Source organism: Hyla sarda, chromosome 9, assembly GCF_029499605.1.
Source record: "Hyla sarda isolate aHylSar1 chromosome 9, aHylSar1.hap1, whole genome shotgun sequence".
In the NCBI taxonomy this organism is placed as follows: Eukaryota; Metazoa; Chordata; class Amphibia; order Anura; family Hylidae; genus Hyla; species Hyla sarda.
This window is the reverse complement of record NC_079197.1, coordinates 162866734-162886234: the sequence shown is the minus strand read 5'-3', so window position 1 is coordinate 162886234 and position 19501 is coordinate 162866734. Positions and strand designations below refer to the sequence as shown.

At 45.2% G+C, this 19501-nt stretch overlaps 1 protein-coding gene across 2 annotated transcripts; it reads right to left on the bottom strand.

Annotated features, from left to right (window-relative positions):
• Positions 1-4053: 4053 nt before the first annotated feature.
• Positions 4054-18872, bottom strand: LOC130291693 (uncharacterized). Of its 2 annotated transcripts, none has more exons than XM_056540809.1 (5): positions 18731-18872; positions 14267-14363; positions 9487-10053; positions 7359-7431; positions 4054-4280 (listed from the first exon to the last, which is right to left on the bottom strand). In XM_056540809.1, the coding sequence occupies exons 2-4, from the start codon at positions 14316-14318 to the stop codon at positions 7370-7372; spliced, it is 681 nt and encodes a 226-aa protein (XP_056396784.1). In that variant the 5' UTR covers positions 14319-14363; positions 18731-18872; the 3' UTR covers positions 4054-4280; positions 7359-7369. The 2 variants fall into 2 exon arrangements, with proteins under 2 accessions (XP_056396784.1, XP_056396785.1); XM_056540810.1 differs by having other exon boundaries at positions 14267-14360; positions 18731-18850.
• Between the last annotated feature and the right edge of the window lie 629 nt (positions 18873-19501).

Here is a 19501-nt window from a genome sequence, read left to right as displayed (position 1 = left end):
ATCGGCGGTCGATTGCTCAAGCCTGCATCTCAGGCTTGGAGCAATCAATCGCCGAAGGGACACGCCGGAGGCAGGTAAGAGCATTTTCACTGTGGTGGTCCCGATCAGCCCCACTGAGCAGCCGGACAGCTTTCACTTTCGTTTCACTTTCATTTCGCGCTTTCGTTGAACGCCGCGTCTAAAGGGTTAATAGCGCGCGGCACAGTGACCGCTGCTGCGCACTATTAGCCCCGGGTCCCGGCTTCATATACATGCCGGGACCGACCCGATATGACGCGGGGTCACCACGTGACCCTGCAGTATATCGCGGGAGACGGCCAAGGACGTAAATATACGTCCTTGGTCGTTAGGGGGTTAAGTGTCGGAGGTAATTCACCTTTCAGCACAACAAGGACCCAAAGCAGTGATCCAAATCCACAAAGGCATGGCTTCATCAGAAGAAGGTTAACGTTTTGGAATGGCCCAGCCAGAGCCCAGACCTTCATCCAATTGAACATCTGTGGGTTGATCTGAAGATTTTTAGCTCTTTTTGCCACACCAAGATGTGCCATGATAATAAACACCTATCCAAAAAGACTGCTGTCATAAAATAAAAACTTTTAGGAGCACATTTATGCAACCAGGTTATAGTGGTTTTTTTTCTTACCCCTCTCAAAGATTTTAGATTGTTGTGCAATTGAATTGTTCACATTATCGGTAACATTAAAGGGGGAAAACGTTCCGACATGATTTATCTTTGTCTAATACTTTAAAGGAGTACTCCACTGCCCCAGTGTTTGGGAAAATGTTTTGTTCCGAACGCTGGGTGCGGGCTGCCAGTGTTGTGACATCACTGCCACGCCCCTCGTGATGTCACTTCATGCCCCTCATGATGTCACTTCATGCCACACCCCCTCTATGCAAGTCTATGGGAGAGGGCGTAGGCAGCCACCACACCCCCTCCCATGGACTTGCATTGAGGGGGTGTGGTTGTGACATCACGACCCCCACAGCCCGCACCCACTGTTCGGAGTAAAATGTTTTGCCGAATACTGGGGCAGTGGAGTACCCCTTTAACATCACAAGAACCTGGCATTGTAACAGGGGTGCGTAGACTGTTACAAACTCTCCTTTGCCGGTTTACGCTCTGTCAGCCTTTAACTTTCCTATATTATGCTTATTAAATATTTTATTTATTCTGACTCAATAAGCTAGTGTGAGGCATTGTTACCTAACTACTCTCACCCTAGAATTTAGGCGTAGATTTAGATTCACTACACATCTCAGTGTGTGTCTCATATATTTATCTTGTTTATATTGTACTCAGAAGTGTTATTTCCCCCATGTTGTGAGGTGTGCTGACTGGAGGGTGTTCCTGTCAGCCTTTTTGTTTTTGTGGGTATATAGCAAGAGTTTTTTTTTAGTTTTTAAATTGTTTCTAATTGTCTGTTTTTATTTTTCATTATTTTTGTGACTAGTTTAGGAACATACATTTGTGGAAGGGCAGGCTAAGATAGTGTGTGGTAGCATGTGTGGGGTGTGGCAATGACAACCAACTTACAGTTTGTGACGCCAGGGTAGCGTTGACCTTCACGCTCCAAGGGTAGTAGTTTCCTGGACCAAGTGTTGGGGAAATAACGACCACAAATGCAGGGTTCCAGAAACCACTAATGTTAACTCAGGTACTTGCAGGAATATACAGGAACAGTTTAAACAGTAGTGCAACGTTCACTGGAGTTTACTGCAGGGATCACAGATGCTTCAGGGCACTATGGGGAAGATTTATCAAAACCTATGCAAAGGAAAAGTTGACCAGTTGCCCATAGCAAACAATCAGATAGCTTCTTTCATTTTGTAGAGGCCTTGTTAAAAATGAAAGAAGCAACTTTTCCTGGGGACATGTTTTGATAAATCTCCCCTTATGTGACTTGTAGACCATGCTGACTATCTAGCTTCTTTTTTGCTGAATATTGTTTAGACTGTACTGGTTTGAGTGGCTTAACTTTTGAGACTCGGCAGGTGACAGACACTAACTCTCCTCTCCACATAGGTATCTGGAATTAGGGCTTACCACCAGGTGAAAACTGTAGATTTGTGAACCGGAGTTGCTCTAGGCTTTCTTTCTCCTGTAATACTTTTCTTGGCTAATAGGGTCTGTGGGATCTCTTGGCTTTTCTCCCCACTGCAGACTTGCTTCTGACTGAAATAGATGTCCTGTTTGGCGGGATCCTGTGAAGGCTGCTGTAGCTCTGGAACAACTTAGTGCAGCAACTGGAATTTCTTTAGGCCTGTCCTCATGTGGTCTGGGCCTGTCAATACTTGGCTCTTCCCATTACCTTTGGTACCAGGAGGTATGGGGGTAATAATGAGAGTAGCTTTAGCTATTTTACATTCCATGGAACAATTCTAGGGCATCTTTTAATAGGATTTTGTATTGTATTGTTCCTCTGTTATTCCTCTCAGACATTAATGAATGAATTGAATACAGGGAGAAACCATTTGGGAGGGGTATCCCTACACACTCTGATAATGTCCAATCAGTGCTATCTGTGTAGGGACAAGGAAAATGGCAACGCCTAATTGTCAATTTATTTATAGATATTAAAGGGAAACTGACAATGGGTTATAGTGCGGGTGAACCAGATAAAAATGATCTGCACCACCTTTCTGAAGATAGACCTGGTACAGTGGTCCCTCAAAATACGATGGTAATTGGTTCCAGACGGACCATGGTTTGTTGAAACCATAGTATGTTGAGGGATTCGTACCATGGATTATACTCACGTGTCCTTGCCGCTCAGGCCTGTCAGTTTGCCGCTCTTCTACTACTGTATCACTATGTCGGCGCTGCCCTGCGCTGTCGCTCTCCGTCACCTTCATCAAGTCGCCACTGACGCTGCCCCTATTGGACAACGGGGCGGCGTGAGTGGCGACGTGATGACGGTGAGCAGGGCAGGGGCAGCAGAGGAGCGGCAGGGACATGTAAGTATCAGTCAGCGGGGCACATTGTGCACATTAAACGGCTATCTGGTGGCAGCTGAAGCAGTCAGCGAGCCGGATAGCCGTTTTTGTGATGGCCACTGCGTTGAACCCTGCCGTTTTTGCATTAGCTGCCTTCAACATACGATGGCCTCTGAGAGGCCATTGTATGTTGAAATGATCGTATGTCGTGGGACTACTGTATCAGCCTTTGACATGGTAATTTTGTATATTCAAGGGTTACTCCGCTCCCCAGCATCAGGAACTCAATGTTCCGAACACTGGGTGCGGGCTTCCGTGTTCATGCCTGCCCTCTTGTGACGTCACGCCCCGCCCCCTCAATGAAAGTCTATGGGAAGGGGGTGCGACCACCTTCCCATAGACTTTCATTGAGGGGGCGGGGAGTGGCATCACAAGGGGGTGGGCGTGAACACGGAAGCAAGCACCCAGCATTGAGTTCTGGACGCTGAGGAGTGGAGTAACCCTTTAAACATAATTCACTATATAAATACACCATGGGCTCTGTGTAATACCACCTAGAGAAATGAAGAGCTGATACAACATCACTCCAAGAATAGTCTTGTCCGATCCTCTGAGTTCCAGATTTGTCTGTTGCATAGCTGTTGTATTGAGACATTACCAGGGGTCAAGTCCTTGAAAAATAAGTGTGGGAACTCTTCCACATAAAGGTTGGTCCTGCAGGACTTCTGCTAATGGGAAGGTGTTTCCGCGGTGGAAAAAGTGCAGGAACTCAGTTCCCACGTGTTCCGGCAGAACTTGAACCCTGGACATTACCCTATAAGCTGTGCGTTTCCCCTCCAATAAGAGAAGATGCTATACATATATTATCTGTCCTACACTGCCTGCTCTGCTATGTATTGTAAATGGAGACACGTCATCCCATTGCCCATTGTGGACATAAATAAAAAGACACGGGCAGCAGTCAAGTGGGAGCTGCTACAATGGAGTAGAATGAGCTGTGTTGTGCGTCTTCTCTTTGTATGAATGTGAAGCTCACAGACGGATGAGGGGCCTGATGGGGTACACGGGAATTGCCCCAACACCTTAATTGCTAATATTCTACAATATCGCTAAGCAAAGCCAGATGTGTCTTTATTGAGGATATTATAAAGTATATTGATATTTATACACTTCTTACAGGCAGATATATAAACATCATCTTGATATATTCTGTCATTAAATCCCAGAATCCTTTGCTGTTATATAAAGTAGCTGTTGACCTTCTTCAAGTGCGCAATGGATATCTTGAGGTCTTGACTGATGGTGTATCCAGAGGTCGGGGCCTTGAATGATGATATAACCTGTGAAGGGAAAAATATATTATCACAAAAATATTCTTCTATCTTGTGAAGCTTCGGCAGCCAAAAAGGCCATTTTATAGGTGTGGATTTCCCCCATGTCCCACCGAAATATGATGTGGAAACCTCCATTCACAATAATTAGAAAAAACAAACAAAAAACAGACAATTCTTAGAAGTCCGGGAAAAGTGTTCTCACTATTCTTACCGGAAGAGATCAGCTGTAAATTAGAAACCACAATCTATTAACCCCCTGGTTGTCTAGAAAGAGAAGCAGCAAATGATCCTCCTATCAGCTGACTGAAGGCTGCATTGCTCTATGGGGCCCTCTTTATTCTTTACCAGGCGCAGCGCTATATTTTGGTAGTGGCTGTGCCTGGTATTGCAGCTCAGTCTTACTGACTTGTACGGGACTGAGCTGCCCTTTGTAGTGATAACAGACACAGTTACTAATAAAATTATTAGCTGATGAACATTTAAGAGCAATCCAGTGGGTGCTCCAGAATCAGCTGATTTGTGGGGGTTTAGGGATCAGATCCTAAGGATAGGACAAGAATTTTGTAATCATGGAGATTCCATTTTAATGACCCCTTCATCTGTCATTCCAGGCATACACATTTTTTAAATGCACCCAGTGTGCTTCAAAACTAGGAAAGGGGGCATACTCACCTGTCTGATCCCCCTAAAGCTGCCATTCACCACTTCCTCTCATGTGCCACCTCTGCAGGGAGGCGACCTGACATAGTCAGTGACTAGCTAAACAGACCATTTCCTGTTAGAGGAAGCAGGGAGCAGCCATGGGCAATGAGGAACAGCAGCTGTTAAGATCGAGGCAGGTGAGTGAGGGGCAGGTGAGTGAGGAGTAGGTAAGTATGTTTTTATTTAACCCCTTAAGGACTCAGGGTTTTTCCGTTTTTGCACTTTCGTTTTTTCCTCCTTACCTTTTAAAAATCATAACCCTTTCAATTTTCCACCTAAAAATCCATATTATGGCTTATTTTTTGCGTCGCCAATTCTACTTTGCAGTGACATTAGTCATTTTACCCAAAAATGCACGGCGAAACGGAAAAAAAATCATTGTGCGACAAAATCGAAAAAAAAACGCCATTTTGTAACTTTTGGGGGCTTTCGTTTCTACGCAGTGCATATTTTGGTAAAAATTACACCTTATCATTATTCTGTCGGTCCATACGGTTAAAATGATACCCTACTTATATAGGTTTGATTTTGTCGCACTTCTGGAAAAAATCATAACTACATGCAGGAAAATTTATACGTTTAAAAATGTCATTTTCTGACCCCTATAACTTTTTTATTTTTCCATGTATGGGGCGGTATGAGGACTCATTTTTTGCACCGTGATCTGAAGTTTTTATCGGTATGATTTTTGTTTTGATCGGACTTTTTGATCACTCTTTATTCATTTTTTAATGATATAAAAAGTGACCAAAATACGCTTTTTTGGACTTTGGAATTTTTTTGCGCGTACGCCATTGACCGTACAGCTTAATTAATGATATATTTTTATAGTTCGGACATTTACGCACGCGGCGATACCACATATGTTTATTTTTTATTTTTTTTACACTGTTTTATTTTTTTTATGGGAAAAGGGGGGTGATTTAAACTTTTATTAGGGAAGGGGTTAAATGACCTTTATTAACACTTTTTTTTTACATTTTTTTTGCAGTGTTATAGGTCCCATAGGGACCTATAACACTGCACACACTGATCTCTAATGCTGATCACTGGCGTGCATTAACACGCCTGTGATCAGCATTATCGGCGCTTGACTGCTCCTGCCTGGATCTCAGGCACGGAGCAGTCATTCGTCGATCGGACACCGGGGAGGCAGGTAAGAGCCCTCCCGGTGTCCGATCAGCTGTTCGGGACGCCGCGATTTCACCGCGGCGGTCCCGAACAGCCCGACTGAGCAGCCGGGTCACTTTCACTTTCACTTTAGAAGCGGCGGTCAGCTTTGACCGCCGCTTCTAAAGGGTTAATACCGCACATCACCGCGATCGGCGATGTGTGGTATTAGCCGCGGGTCCCGGCCGTTGATTAGCGCCGGGACCCACGCGATATGATGCGGGATCGCGGCGCGATCCCGCTTCATATCGCGGGAGCCGGCGCAGGACGTAAATATACGTCCTGCGTCGTTAAGGGGTTAAAAAAACAGCCACCTATTATCATTAATTTTTTTATGGCCAGAATACCCCTTTCAGTAAAATACTTAAAAATGTCCTGTTATTAAATCTCTACACATGAGAAGGGCCAAGAAGGAGCAGATGATTTGTGGTGGCCCAGTACGGGAGGTGTTACCCCGTACCCTTGCTGTCCTGTCATGCAGCCTCCCTACAGTGTCCCCTGGGCCCCCTTGCATCTGTCCCCCCCATGTAAATATGTTTCTAATGTATTATACCATGTAATGTGTTCAGAAAGCGTTGTCACTTTAAGACTGTTCACCATGTGACTTGTCATGTGATTGTTACCCAGGAGGTACCAGTGACCACGTGATCCCAGGGGTGACCTATGGGCTTCCTGCTAGTCTCCCCCATATAAGCCCTGGGTGGAGCTAGATTCTCTCTCTTTCCTTACAAGTCTTTGCTGAGGTCAAGTCGAGTCCTAGAGAGTCCAGAGTCAGAGGAGCCTCAAGTCCAGTCTTCAGCCACAGGAGGCTACAAGTAACCACAGTCTCAGTATTGTCAGTCATCAGTCAAGTCAGTCACCATTTGTCAAGTCAATGTGGCCTGCATTAAATTTAATTGACCCCATCTTCTACAAGTCCCAGCAAGCGTTTAAGGTCTCTGCGTCACTGGACACCTCCGTGGGCCCTGGCTGAACTGTATAGACTTTATCATCTGTCTACCCTCAGTAAAACTACCATTGTTCCATAACTTGGTGTCGGAGTCATTATTGCCCTCCGTGCCTAGCCCAGGATCTAGCGGTATACCTTTGGGTGGTATTGAGGATAAACCACACCCTGGCATCACGAATACAAGGTGTTAACGCCATCTGCCCCTAGGGTAATTCCATCTGCCCTTTGAATCACACCCTCTACCACAGATTTATTTTACTTACTATATCATCAGTCACTTGAGAAGTAAAACTGGAGTCAGAGCGAGGAGAATGAGAGCGACCACCGGAGCACAACCTGGAGAGAGATCAGAACAATTCTCTTTATTCTCTAGATTACACTTAATTTTAACCCCCCCCCTCTTTCTCTGTCACTATTCTTGGACCAAGTTTTCCTCCTTAAAGAGGACCTGTCAGCAGGGCCGGTCTGGGAGGAAGAATCAGCCAACAAACATAGACCCAACCAGCCCACATACTTAAAGGGGTACTCCGCTACTAAACATCTCATCCCCTATCCTTTGGATAGGGGATAAGATGTTAGATAGCGGGGGTCCCGCTGCTGCCCCCCCTGCTTGATCTCTGCTGCAGCACCCCAGTCATCTTGTGCACAAACTCTGTCGGATGACTGGTGGTCACAGCCGCCTAGCCACCTCCATTAACATCTATGGGAGGAGATGTGGCGGCTATGTACTAGCCTTCACGCCTCCTCCCATAGACATGAATGGAGGGGGGGAGATGCATGATGTCACAAACCTAGAAGCTGCGGTCTTTTGTGTTCCGGACGCCACCGCTGCCTGCCCAGAGATGCTGATAGCAGCCGGGACCTGCCATGCATGATGCGAGCACCGCTCCAGTACTCGCGTCATAGATAGGACGTAAATGTATGTCCTGGTGCGTTAAGTACATTTACGTTTTATGTCATGAAGGGGTTAAGTAAATGATTTCCCTGTCTTTTCCATCCATTCCAGGCCATCATGTCAACTTTTACCATACATGACTTAACCCCCCCCCCCCATATTACATAGGTAGATACGGTAGGCTACTGCTTGGCTCCCCCCCTCCTCTTTCCCTCGATATTACCCATCCATATTTAACTCTTAATTCACCCCCCCCCCCCCCAACGTTTTACAGTAACAAAAAAATACACTTAGCTATTGATTCTTAGGAACAGCCGCCGTGCCCAAGAACAGCCGCTTAGTCTGCTCAGGTGGAAGGCGGCGCAATGAAATGACATCATTGCGCAACCTACACTTGGATGCAGATGTCCTGTGCGGCCCCACGCAGGTCTGGACTCAGTAGTTGGGTGCTGGGAAGCTTATAGATCTTAGCTACGACACCCACAGATCAGAACAAAGATCCTAAGCTCCTAAATGCATAGAGGCCTTATGTGCTAGTGGGAGGGTTGGGGCCCACTGTGAACCAGTCCGCAGGAAGGGCCAGGCTGGCAGTGTTGGGTGGCCAGACATTTTCTTAAGACGTCGTCCGGCCCCTGCTGGCCCACTGGTATCCCGGTAGGCCAATCCAGCTCTGTCTGTCAGTTCTCCTGACCTGCAAATCATGATGGAGCATCTTTTTTAAAATGTTTAAATTTATTTAACCTTGAATTATGCTGTTCCTCTTTTATTCCAATTAATAAATTGACAAATGGCATTGCCATTCCTCTTGTCAACAGGAAATGTCCTTACAGACAGTATGACACCATTAGCACTGGGAGTCTACATGGACATGCCTGATTAGCAGAAGGAAATGGTAACACCCAGTTGTCAATTAATTCATACATTACCAAGAGGAATAACAGAGGAACAGCATAACAGAGATTTGTAAGTTGAAAGTTTCTTTCGTGGATACATCAGACATGTCAGGAGAGCTGAACACACAATGTCCTTAAAGGGGTACTCCGGCGCTAAGACATCTTATCCCCTATCCAAAGGATAGGGGATAAGATGCCTGATCGCGGGGGTCCTGCCGCTGGGGACTCCCGTGATCTTGCACGCAGCACCCCGATACCATCAGTCCCCGGAGCATGTTCGCTCTGGGTCTGATGACTGGTGATCACGGGGCCGGAGCATTGTGACGTCACAGCTTCGCCCCCATGTGACATCACGCTCCGCCCCCTCAATGCAAGCCTATGGGAGGGGGCGTGACAGCTGTCACGCCCCCTCCCATAGGCTTGCATTGAGGGGGCGGAGCGTGACGTCACACGGGGTGGAGCCTTGATGTCACAATGCTCCGGCCCCGTGACCACCCATCTGATATTAGTGACCTAAGTGTTACATGGTAACTTCACATATAATCGGCCATTCTTCCTTCCTAATAATTTTTTTAAATAGGTTCTTAATTGTTGTAAACTCACTCAGGGCAGATTGTCCGTTGCCTTGTCCATTGCCTTGTCCGTTGCCTTGTCCGTTGCCTTGTCCGTTGCCTTGTCCATTGCCTTGTCCATTATCTTCTTCTATGATCATGGTGGTAAATGTAGTATTAAGGCTAAATTGTGTAGGTTTCCTATTTGACCTGAGGGAGTCACGTTGAGTTTTGGCCGTATCATACATAATATCTAGATTCACTGTGATTCTGTCATTTTCACCATCCACAATCTCAGGTCTTACACTGACTTCAGGGTCAACATTTATGACAAGCTCTCGTGACCCATTAATGGAGTAGGAATTGGTGAAACGTGATCCATTACTTGATCTCGAATTCACCAACACGTCAACCATTGGCTCTTTGATCATTGAGGAGCACAGGGGATCGGTGGAATTGATGCATTGGGTTTGATTCTTCTGGACTACAACATTGTACAATAACGGGTGACCAGATCTGACAGATAAGGCTGCTGACCCAATCTCTGTGTCTCCGATGTGGGTTGATGGGACGGAAACCAAAATTTCTAGATCAGTCTTGATTTCTAGATTGGCTTCAACTGTGGAGAAAATGACAAGAGAATATGAGATCTATAGAGGAACAGGAACTACATAAAGTAGTCACATGACACTAAGGAACATTGGTGGAGGCCCCCTTATAAAGTCAATAGAGGTTTTTGAAACTTTCATGTCTGGTTGACACGTCAGAACCCACCTTTTTTCAAATCAATTGGTGGCAGAAAGTAAAACAGATTTGTAATTTACTTCTATTAACATTTTGTAATCCTTCCAACACTTATCAGCTGCTGTATGCTCCAGAGGAAGTTGTGTAGTTCTTCCCAGTCTGACCACAGTGCTCTCTGCTGACACCTTTGTCTGTCTCAGGAACTGTCCAGAGCAGGAGAGGTTTGCTATGGGGATTTGTTCCTATTGTGGACAGTTCCTGACACAGACAGAGGTGTCAGCAGAGAGCACTGTGGTCAGACTGGAAATAACTACACAACTTCCTCTGGAGCATACAGCAGCTGATGAGTACTAGAAGGATTAAGATTTTTTAATAGAAGTACATTACAAATCTGTTTAACTTTTTAGCATCCGTTGATTTAAAAAAAAACAAAAAATTCCACCTGAGTACCCCTTTACTTCCACTATCATAATTGTACTGTTAGATTCATTTATTTCCTTGAGGACCAATTTATTTATCACTTTTGTTTAATGACATTTTTAATTAGTATTTTAAAACTTTTTTCTTTTTTGCATTAACACAGCACTAAAGGATCTTGTTATTATATTTGAGAATTCATAGTTTCTAAACGCATCATTTAGGATAATGTACCGTATATGTTAGCATACAGTTTTTATGAATATAATTTGGGAAGGCAAAGGAATAATTTTATTTTTACAGTAAATCGTTGACCTAAAAATAAATGATTTTTAGTATGGGTTAGTACATATAGTAAAAAGTTATGGGGTATATGTTATTGTATAGGTGTTTTTTTATTTATTTTTAAATAAAACATATTTCAGTTAAAAAATATTTAGTTTGTATGATTTTTTTCACATTCCTTTTTGCTTAGAACAATATATATATACCGTATTTATCGGCGTATAACACGCACTTTTTAGGCAAAAATTTTTAGCCTAAAGTCTGTGTGCGTGTTATACGCCGATACACCCCCAGGAAAGGCAGGGGGAGAGAGGCCGTCGCTGCCCGCTTCTCTCCCCCTGCCTTTCCTGGGGTCTAGAGCCCTGCTGCCGGCCCTTTTCACCCCCTGGTTATCGGCGCCGCTGCCCGTTCTGTCCCCCTGACTATCGGTGCCGGCGCCGATAGCCAGGGAGAGAGAAGCGGCGCCGACAGCCAGGGGGAGAGAAGGGGCAGCGGCACCCATTGCCCCGTTGCCTCCCCCCATCCCCGGTGGCATAATTACCTGAGTCGGGTCCGTGCTGCTCCAGGCCTCCGTCGTGCGTCCCCGGCGTCGTTGCTATGCGCTGAACGGCGCGGCGCATGACGTCAGAGCGCCGCGCCGTGCATAGCAACGACGCTGGGGACGCACGACGGAGGCCTGGAGCAGCGCGGACCCGACTCAGGTAATTATGCCACCGGGGATGGGGGGAGGCAACGGGGCAGCGGCGCCGGCAATGGGTGCCGCTGCCCCTTCTCTCCCCCTGGCTGTCGGCGCCGCTTCTCTCCCCCTGGCTAACCAGGGGGTGAAAAGGGCCGACAGCAGCGCTCTAGACCCGAGGAAAGGCAGGGGGAGAGAAGCGGGCAGCGACGGCCTCTCTCCCCCTGCCTTTCCTGGGGGTGTATCGGGGTATACACGCGCACACACGCGCACACACGCACCCTCATTTTTTCATGGATATTTGGGTAAAAAACTTTTTTTACCCAAATATCCTTGGTAAAATGAGGGTGCGTGTTATAGGCCGGTGCGTGGTATACCCCGATAAATACGGTATATATATATATATATATATATATATATATATACATATATTGTCCCTTAAAGGGAGTTTACACTTATTTAGAGAGAGTTTAATTTACATTTGTGTGAATCCTGGTAGAAAAAACAGACATGGCCGCACAGCCACAATTTTGTATTATGATCTAATTGCTTCTCAGCATAATTACAAAAACTAACAGGTTGTTAGTATCTACGTTTTGATCAAAAGGTACAAGCCCACTCGCCACGTCAAGGCCACCTATTGAGAGTGGGTCCCTAACGTCCCTAGCATAAAATGGCGTAGCCCCGCCGCGACACCGGTGCCCACAGGCGGAATGACCCACTGGCAGAGTGGCCCCAGTGCCACCCAAACCAGTCTCCGGGCCGCACCCCCCGCAGACACGGCGCCCCGGCAGCAACGACAGCACCACACCAGTGTGAACAACCCACCCCCTCAGCCCAACCCTATATAAGTAGCAGGTAGCTACACATGGGCCCTTTCATTTTCTAGCAGTCTCCCAGTCTGACTGGGAGCACATGGTAAGTGAGCTGTTACACCTTGTTCACACTGGTCTGGTGCTGTGCGGCGTCCGTTGCTGCCATGGCGCCGTGTCTGTGGGCACTGGTGTCGCGGCGGTGGTGGGCGCCGCCCAGTGCTCCACCATTTTATGCTAGGGACGTTAGGGACCCACTCTGAATAGGTGGCCTTGACGTGGCGAGTGGGCTTGTACCTTTTGATCAAAACGTAGATACTAACAACCTGTTAGTTTTTGTAATTATGCTGAGAAGCAATTAGATCATAATACAAAATTGTGGATGTGCGGCCATGTCTGTTTTTTCTACCAGGATTAATTTACATTTATTTTTTTATTATGATATAGCGGCATACATAAGAAGAATGTACATCTCCAAAGCCTAAAGGGGTTATCCAGGAAAAAACTTTTTTTATATATCAACTGGCTCCAGAAAGTTAAACAGATTTGTAAATTACTTCTGTTAAAAAATCTTAATCCTTTCAGTACTTATGAGCTTCTGAAGTTAAGGTTGTTCTTTTCTGTCTAAATCCTCTCTGATGACACCTGTCTCGGGAACCGCCCAGTTTAGAAGCAAATCCCCATAGCAAACCTCTTCTAAACTGGGCGTTTCCTGAGATAGGTGTCATCAGAGAGGATTTAGACAGAAAAGAACAACTCAACTTCAGCAGCTCATAAGTACTGAAAGGATTAAGATTTTTTAATAGAAGTAATTTACAAATCTGTTTAACTTTCTGGAGCCAGTTGATATATATAAAAAAGTTTTTCCCTGGATAACCCCTTTAAAGTAACATGGTGTAAAATATGATTTTGCTAAAGCTTTTCCTCTTTAAAAAAAAATGTATTTACTCTACAGGCACATCTACTATTTGTGCTTCTCGGGCACTGATACATCGGAAAAATGTCAAAATGGCATGTCAATATATCCATGCTTAAACAGGCATTTTAAAGGGGTACTCCACCGGAATTTTTTTTTTAAATCAACTGGTGCCGGAATGTTAAACAGATTTTTAAATTACTTCTATTAAAAAATTGTAATCGTTCCAGTGCTTATCAGCTGCTGTATGCTCCAGAGGAAGTTCTTTTCTTTTTGAATTTCCTTTCTGTCTGACCACAGTGCTCTCTGCTGACACCTCTGTCCATGTCTGGAACTGTCCAGAGTAGGAGCAAATCCCCATAACAAACCTCTCCTGCTCTGGGCAGTTCCTGACATGGACAGAAGTGTCAGCAGGGAGTACTCTGGTCAGACAGAAAAGAAATTCAAAAAGAAAAGAACTTCCTCTGGAGAATACAGCAGCTAATAAGTACTGGAAGGATTAAGATGTTTAAATAGAAGTAATTTACATATCTGTTTCTGGCATCAGTTGATTTAAAAAAAAATAATTGTTTTCCCGCAGAGTACCCCTTTAATGGCCCAAGCATTGTCAGCCGCTGACCGCTTTTGCGTCATTTCCCGAGTATATATAAGACCAAGACAAAACAGTCACTAGTTGACTACACTCGGGTCATTGAAATGAATTGGGCCCGTTACTGTCTGAGCACTGACATGTCGACATGCCATTTGGACATTTTGGGTGGGAACCTAGCCTAAGAGACATCCCATAGAGAAGTGGTCTTCAACCTGCGGACCTCCAGATGTGGCAAAACTACAACTCCCAGCATGCCCGGACAGCCGTTGGCTGTCCGGGCATGCTGGGAGTTGTAGTTTCGCAACATCTGGAGGTCCGCAGGTTGAAGACCACTGCCATAAAGCATAGAGCCTCATAGTTTCATCCTCATCCTCATCATTCTTCACTTACCGAGTGCACAGAGAGTGAAGAAAATCAGGGGTTTTGCCCCACAGTCCATCATTGAGCCTTTTAGTGGATCTGGTTATCCTGTCCAGAACACGATCTACTGAAAAGAGACAAACCCAACAGACTCTATATAACACACATCTTTGTTATTAATTCCATCTTATAAAGTCTATTTAAAGTTGTTTTAAAAAATTAAAACTTTAAGGGTCATTTATCTAGCAATAAAAATGTATCTTGTGTCACTCGGTGAGCCCCATGCATGGAGTAGTACTAGTCGGCACATGTGTACGGAATACAGCCATGCTTACAGCGAGGCTTAATGCTATACAGAAGCGGATCTCCAGTCACTTTGCTGACAGGAGTCCCAGCTCTAAATGGGCCTGGGGATATACAATCATCACGGGTTTAGCTCGCATGAGCAGGAGGCATACATTGAATGCCTCTTGCCCGGTCAGGAAAGAATTAAGTAGCAATGCTGTGCACCACTAGTTAACTCTTTTGGAGACCCACAGATAACAAGCTCTTTGCCTGCAAAGCCAGTAAGGAGATAACTAGCAATGCTGAGTAACCAGCGTTCTCTATAGATCTCTGGCTTCTGTGTGTCCCCAAAAGAGTTAAGCAGCAATACATAGCATTGCAACTTAACTCTTTCCTGGCTGGACAGGAGGTGTACAATATATACCTCCTGCTCAGCCCCAATTTCAGGTACCAAAACTTGCTGACTAAATGCTTTGTGACTAACTGGGACCATACTGCATAGCATCTAAAGAAAGTGAATGGGGTCACATTGTGACCAAAAAGTGGCTGTGACCACAAATCCAACATTTGCAAGAAATTCATCCGAGATTGATTTCTCGCTTCTGTTAGATCCCTTATGGGTCACAACGCCATCCCATTCACCTACATTAGCTGCCACGCAACACCCTCCCTGCAGTGCAACACAGTAATCTTTGGCCATGCGACCAGTTTTGTGCCAAAAGCTGCGATGTAGCCTTATTGTATTCAACTTTTACTTCCTTTTTTGAAAGAGGTTCTGCAGCAGTTGAAGTGTGTATTATCAGGAACAATGTACCCAATGTAGTTTTTTCCTGTGGTGTACAGTAGGGGGACATTATACCACACTGTATCTGCCCAGAAAACAATATGCAGTAAACAGTTATTGACTACTGTGATACATATAACGCTCAACATTTATTGCGATGTTATAATTTTGTTTTAGCTACTTATGTGATAAACTTTTACATTGTCCCTGTAGCTTTCTCTATTACAGTCTATTGGAGTTATGGGAACAGCCCCACCAGACATGTAGACCATTATTCTATGGACCAGCTCTGTAACCCCCCATAATGTACTTTTATGTCATTGTGTTGTTAGGGGAATATATAGCCTGGTGGTGGCCGGCTGCTTATTACAGCCGACACACACCCTCAGTGGTATCGATTAGACATTACTCTGATACTGGAGGTTTATAAAATATGATATCTAAGCCGTTACATAGGGGGAAAACCCAGGGCTCCCACCCTAAACCCTGGGTGACTGTATTAAAGGGTTCTGAACTTGTACAAGTACAGTGACCCACCGACCTATGATGGCCCCGACATACGATAATTTCAACATGCGATGGCCTCTCAGAGGCCATCGCATGTTGAAGGCAGCATCAACATACGATGCTTTTGTATGTCGGGGTTATCGCATAAACGGCTATCCGGCAGCGCAGACTGCTTCAGCTGCCACCGGATAGCCATTTACGGTGCCCCGTGTGCTCCGGTGATGGTCTCCTACCTGTCCTCGAGGCTCCGGAGCGTCCTCTTCACGACCCCCTCATCATGTCGCGCATACGCCGTCCCGTCATCCAATAGGAGCGGCGTGCGAGCGTAGTGAAGTGAAGACGGCGACGGAGAGCGGAGAGCGAGGATCCCAGGGAAGCAGAGACGTCCGGAGTGTCGGGGACACCACGGGAACGTGGCGACAGCGATGGAGGGCGACATCCAGGGCAGCGGTGATGGGTCCGGAGCGGCGGGGACAGGTGAATACAGCTTCCTATACTTTACATTGCACGGATCCCTCAACATACGATGGTTTCAACAAACGATGGTTCATTTGGAAAGGATTACCCTCGTATGTTGAGGGACCACTGTATTGCAGTGTATAATGCAAGGGACTGAATTTCTAACTATCCAAAAAAACTGACAATTAAAGTAAAAAAAGCAACAATCAAAAGCAGGAAATAAACATAATTTGTACTTTTGTGTCTGTAAAAGTCCCAACCCAAATATCGTAATCCCCCTCCCCTAAACCATATGCCAAAATTCCAGTTTTGTTGGTTGCCTCCCAATAGATCTGGAAAAGTACTTGAAAGACTTTGTTACAGCCATATTACCTTCCTGCACTACCTTAGACCTAGAAATCGACAGAGTACATCGTCTTCCTAGAGCCCCCGCAACATTGACCCTTCCCTACCAAGGGATGTAATAGCAAGATTCCATTTCTACAAAATGAAGGAGTAACGAGGAAACCCAACGATATAACAAGACTTACAAAGACATATCGGTCTTTATAGACCTCTCTCGAACTACAATACAAATGAGGAAAAGCTTTCATCAAGTAACCACTGCACTCGGGTGACATACCCTATAAATAGGGCTTCCCAATAAAACCTGATGGACATTCCACAAGGATAGTAAAGAAGCCTGAACAAGGAGTCGACTTGCTTCAAAGTGGGACATCACTCCAAACCCCCCATGAAGCAGGAGAAGCTAAAATCCGCCTTGAACTTCATTTCAACGTGTTATTGTTGTTTATTTGGATATCTCTTTTTCTTTATCTAGGCTAAGAGACATTTTCACTATCTAGTTATCCGTTGCCTGGGACCCGGCCACCCTACTGCGTGCACCCACTGCAACTACTTCTAAGGCGTGCTGCCCTATGTCTGCTGTCTATCTATCTATCTATCTATCTATCCCATATCTATCTATCTATCTATCTATCTATCTATCTATCCCATATCTATCTATCTATCTATCTATCTCATATCTATCTATCTTTCATATCTATCTATCTATCTATCTATCCCATATCTATCTATCTATCTATCTATCCCATATCTATCTATCTATCTATCTATCTATCTATCTATCTCATATCTATCTATCTCTCATATCTATCTATCTATCTATCCCATATCTATCTATCTATCTCATATCTATCTATCTATCTATCTATCTATCTATCTATCTCATATCTATCTATCTATCTATCTATCCATCTATCTCTCATATCTATCTATCTATCCCATATCTATCTATCTATCTATCTATCTATCTCATATCTATCTATCTATCTATCTCATATCTATCTATCCCATATCTATCTATCTATCTATCTATCTATCTCATATCTATCTATCTCTCATATCTATCTATCTATCTATCTACCTAAATTATAGGAGCAGGGGGTTAATGGAAGCAGGGGGGGGATTGTAATGAAAGCAGGGGGAGGGGGGTTAATGGAAATGAGTGTGTGGAAGCGTAGGGGGAGAGAATGGAAAGAGGGGCAGGATGGGGTGAATGGAACGAGCAGGGGGGGGGGGGGGGTTAATGGAAGCAGGGGGGTTAAGGGAAGTGGGGGTGTATGTGTAATGGAAGCATGGGGAGGGGGTTAATGGAAGCAGGGGGAGTGGGTTAATGGAAGCAGGGGGAGTGGGTTAATGGAAGCGGGGGGGGGGGGGGTTGATGGAAGCAGGGAGGGTAATGGAATGAGGGGCAGGATGGGGTGAATGAAAGAAGCAGGGGGGTTAATGGAAGCGCAGGGGGAGGAAGGAGGGGCAGGATGGGGTGAATGGAAGGAGCAGGAGGGGTTAATGGGTGCAAGGGGGTAGTGAAAGCATGGGGGTGAATGGAAGGAGGGGCAGGATGGGGAGAATGGAAGGAGCAGGGGGTAATGGAAGTAATGGAAGTGGGGGGTGAATGGAAGCAAGGGAGGCTGAATGCAAGAAAGAGCGGGGGGGTCAATGGAAGCAGTGAGGGGGGAATGGAAGCATGAGGGGGGGGGCTAATAGAAGTGGAGGGTGAATGGAAGGAGGGGCAGGATGAGGTGAATGCAAGGAGCAGGGGGTTAATGGAAGTAGGGGGGGGGGGGGGCAGGGACATTCTTTGCACAAGGGCCCTCTGCTGTCTGTGTCCGCCCCTGAATCACTCATATGGTTATGTCTTTTTAAAGACAGAAATGAAAATAAAATATATTAAACAAAAATAGTCAGTCCATAAGGGCAGGCATGAATTTCGGATAAATCTGTTAGTAAATTATGGAGAACAGTCCAGCCTCATCACTATGAAAAGCCAACAATGCATTCCTTAGTATCTTCCAAACAGTGTGTCTCCAGCTGTTGGAAAACTACAACTCCCAGCATGCTGGGAGTTGTAGTTTTGCAACAGCTGGAGACACACTTGTTGGAAAACACTGCATTACCTGAATGTCCGGATGCCGTGTATGGTGTTTTCTTGGCCTGCAGTCTTTTTCAATCTGAATCCTCACTCTTCGCAGTTCCTGCGTCCTCTATGTCCCATCACCTCCTCGTCTACGCAGTTTATACCTTAAAAGAGGATCTTGAGAAACAACGAAATCAAATAGGATATGAAGGTTGCAACCGTATTAGGAAACTATCACACCATAAAAAATTCCCAATTGTTGCCCTTTTCATAGATATCTGAATCAGGACAGTGATTACACATCGAACATACACCACTATGCCCCTTCCTTAAATATTTTCTTTTCTTCAAATTAAAACTTAAAAAATAAACTCAATCCCCTATTACCTTCTAAGTAGCAGCCATGCTGTCACTCCTAGACATTAGAAAAATACTCCCCTTTCCACTAGGGATAGGTTGCGGAGCTTCGATATGGTCCATAGGCATAGGCCTCACCCGATGGATGGTTTAGTCCGATTTTTTGCTGATAATGTCCCCCATATGTATTGGAGACCTGTCCTCTTTTACTATTCGCTCCCTTGTCTCCCACACTGTCCAGAGTAGAAGCAAATCCCCATAGAAAACCTCTCCTGCTCTGGAAAGTTCTTGACATGGACAGAGGTGTCAGCAGAGAGCACTGTGGTCAGACTGAACAGAACTACACAACTTCCTCTGGAGCATATAGCAGCTGATAAGTACTGGAAGGATTAAGACTTTTCCATAAACGTTATTTACAAATCTGTAGAACTTCCTGGCACCAGTTGATTAAAAA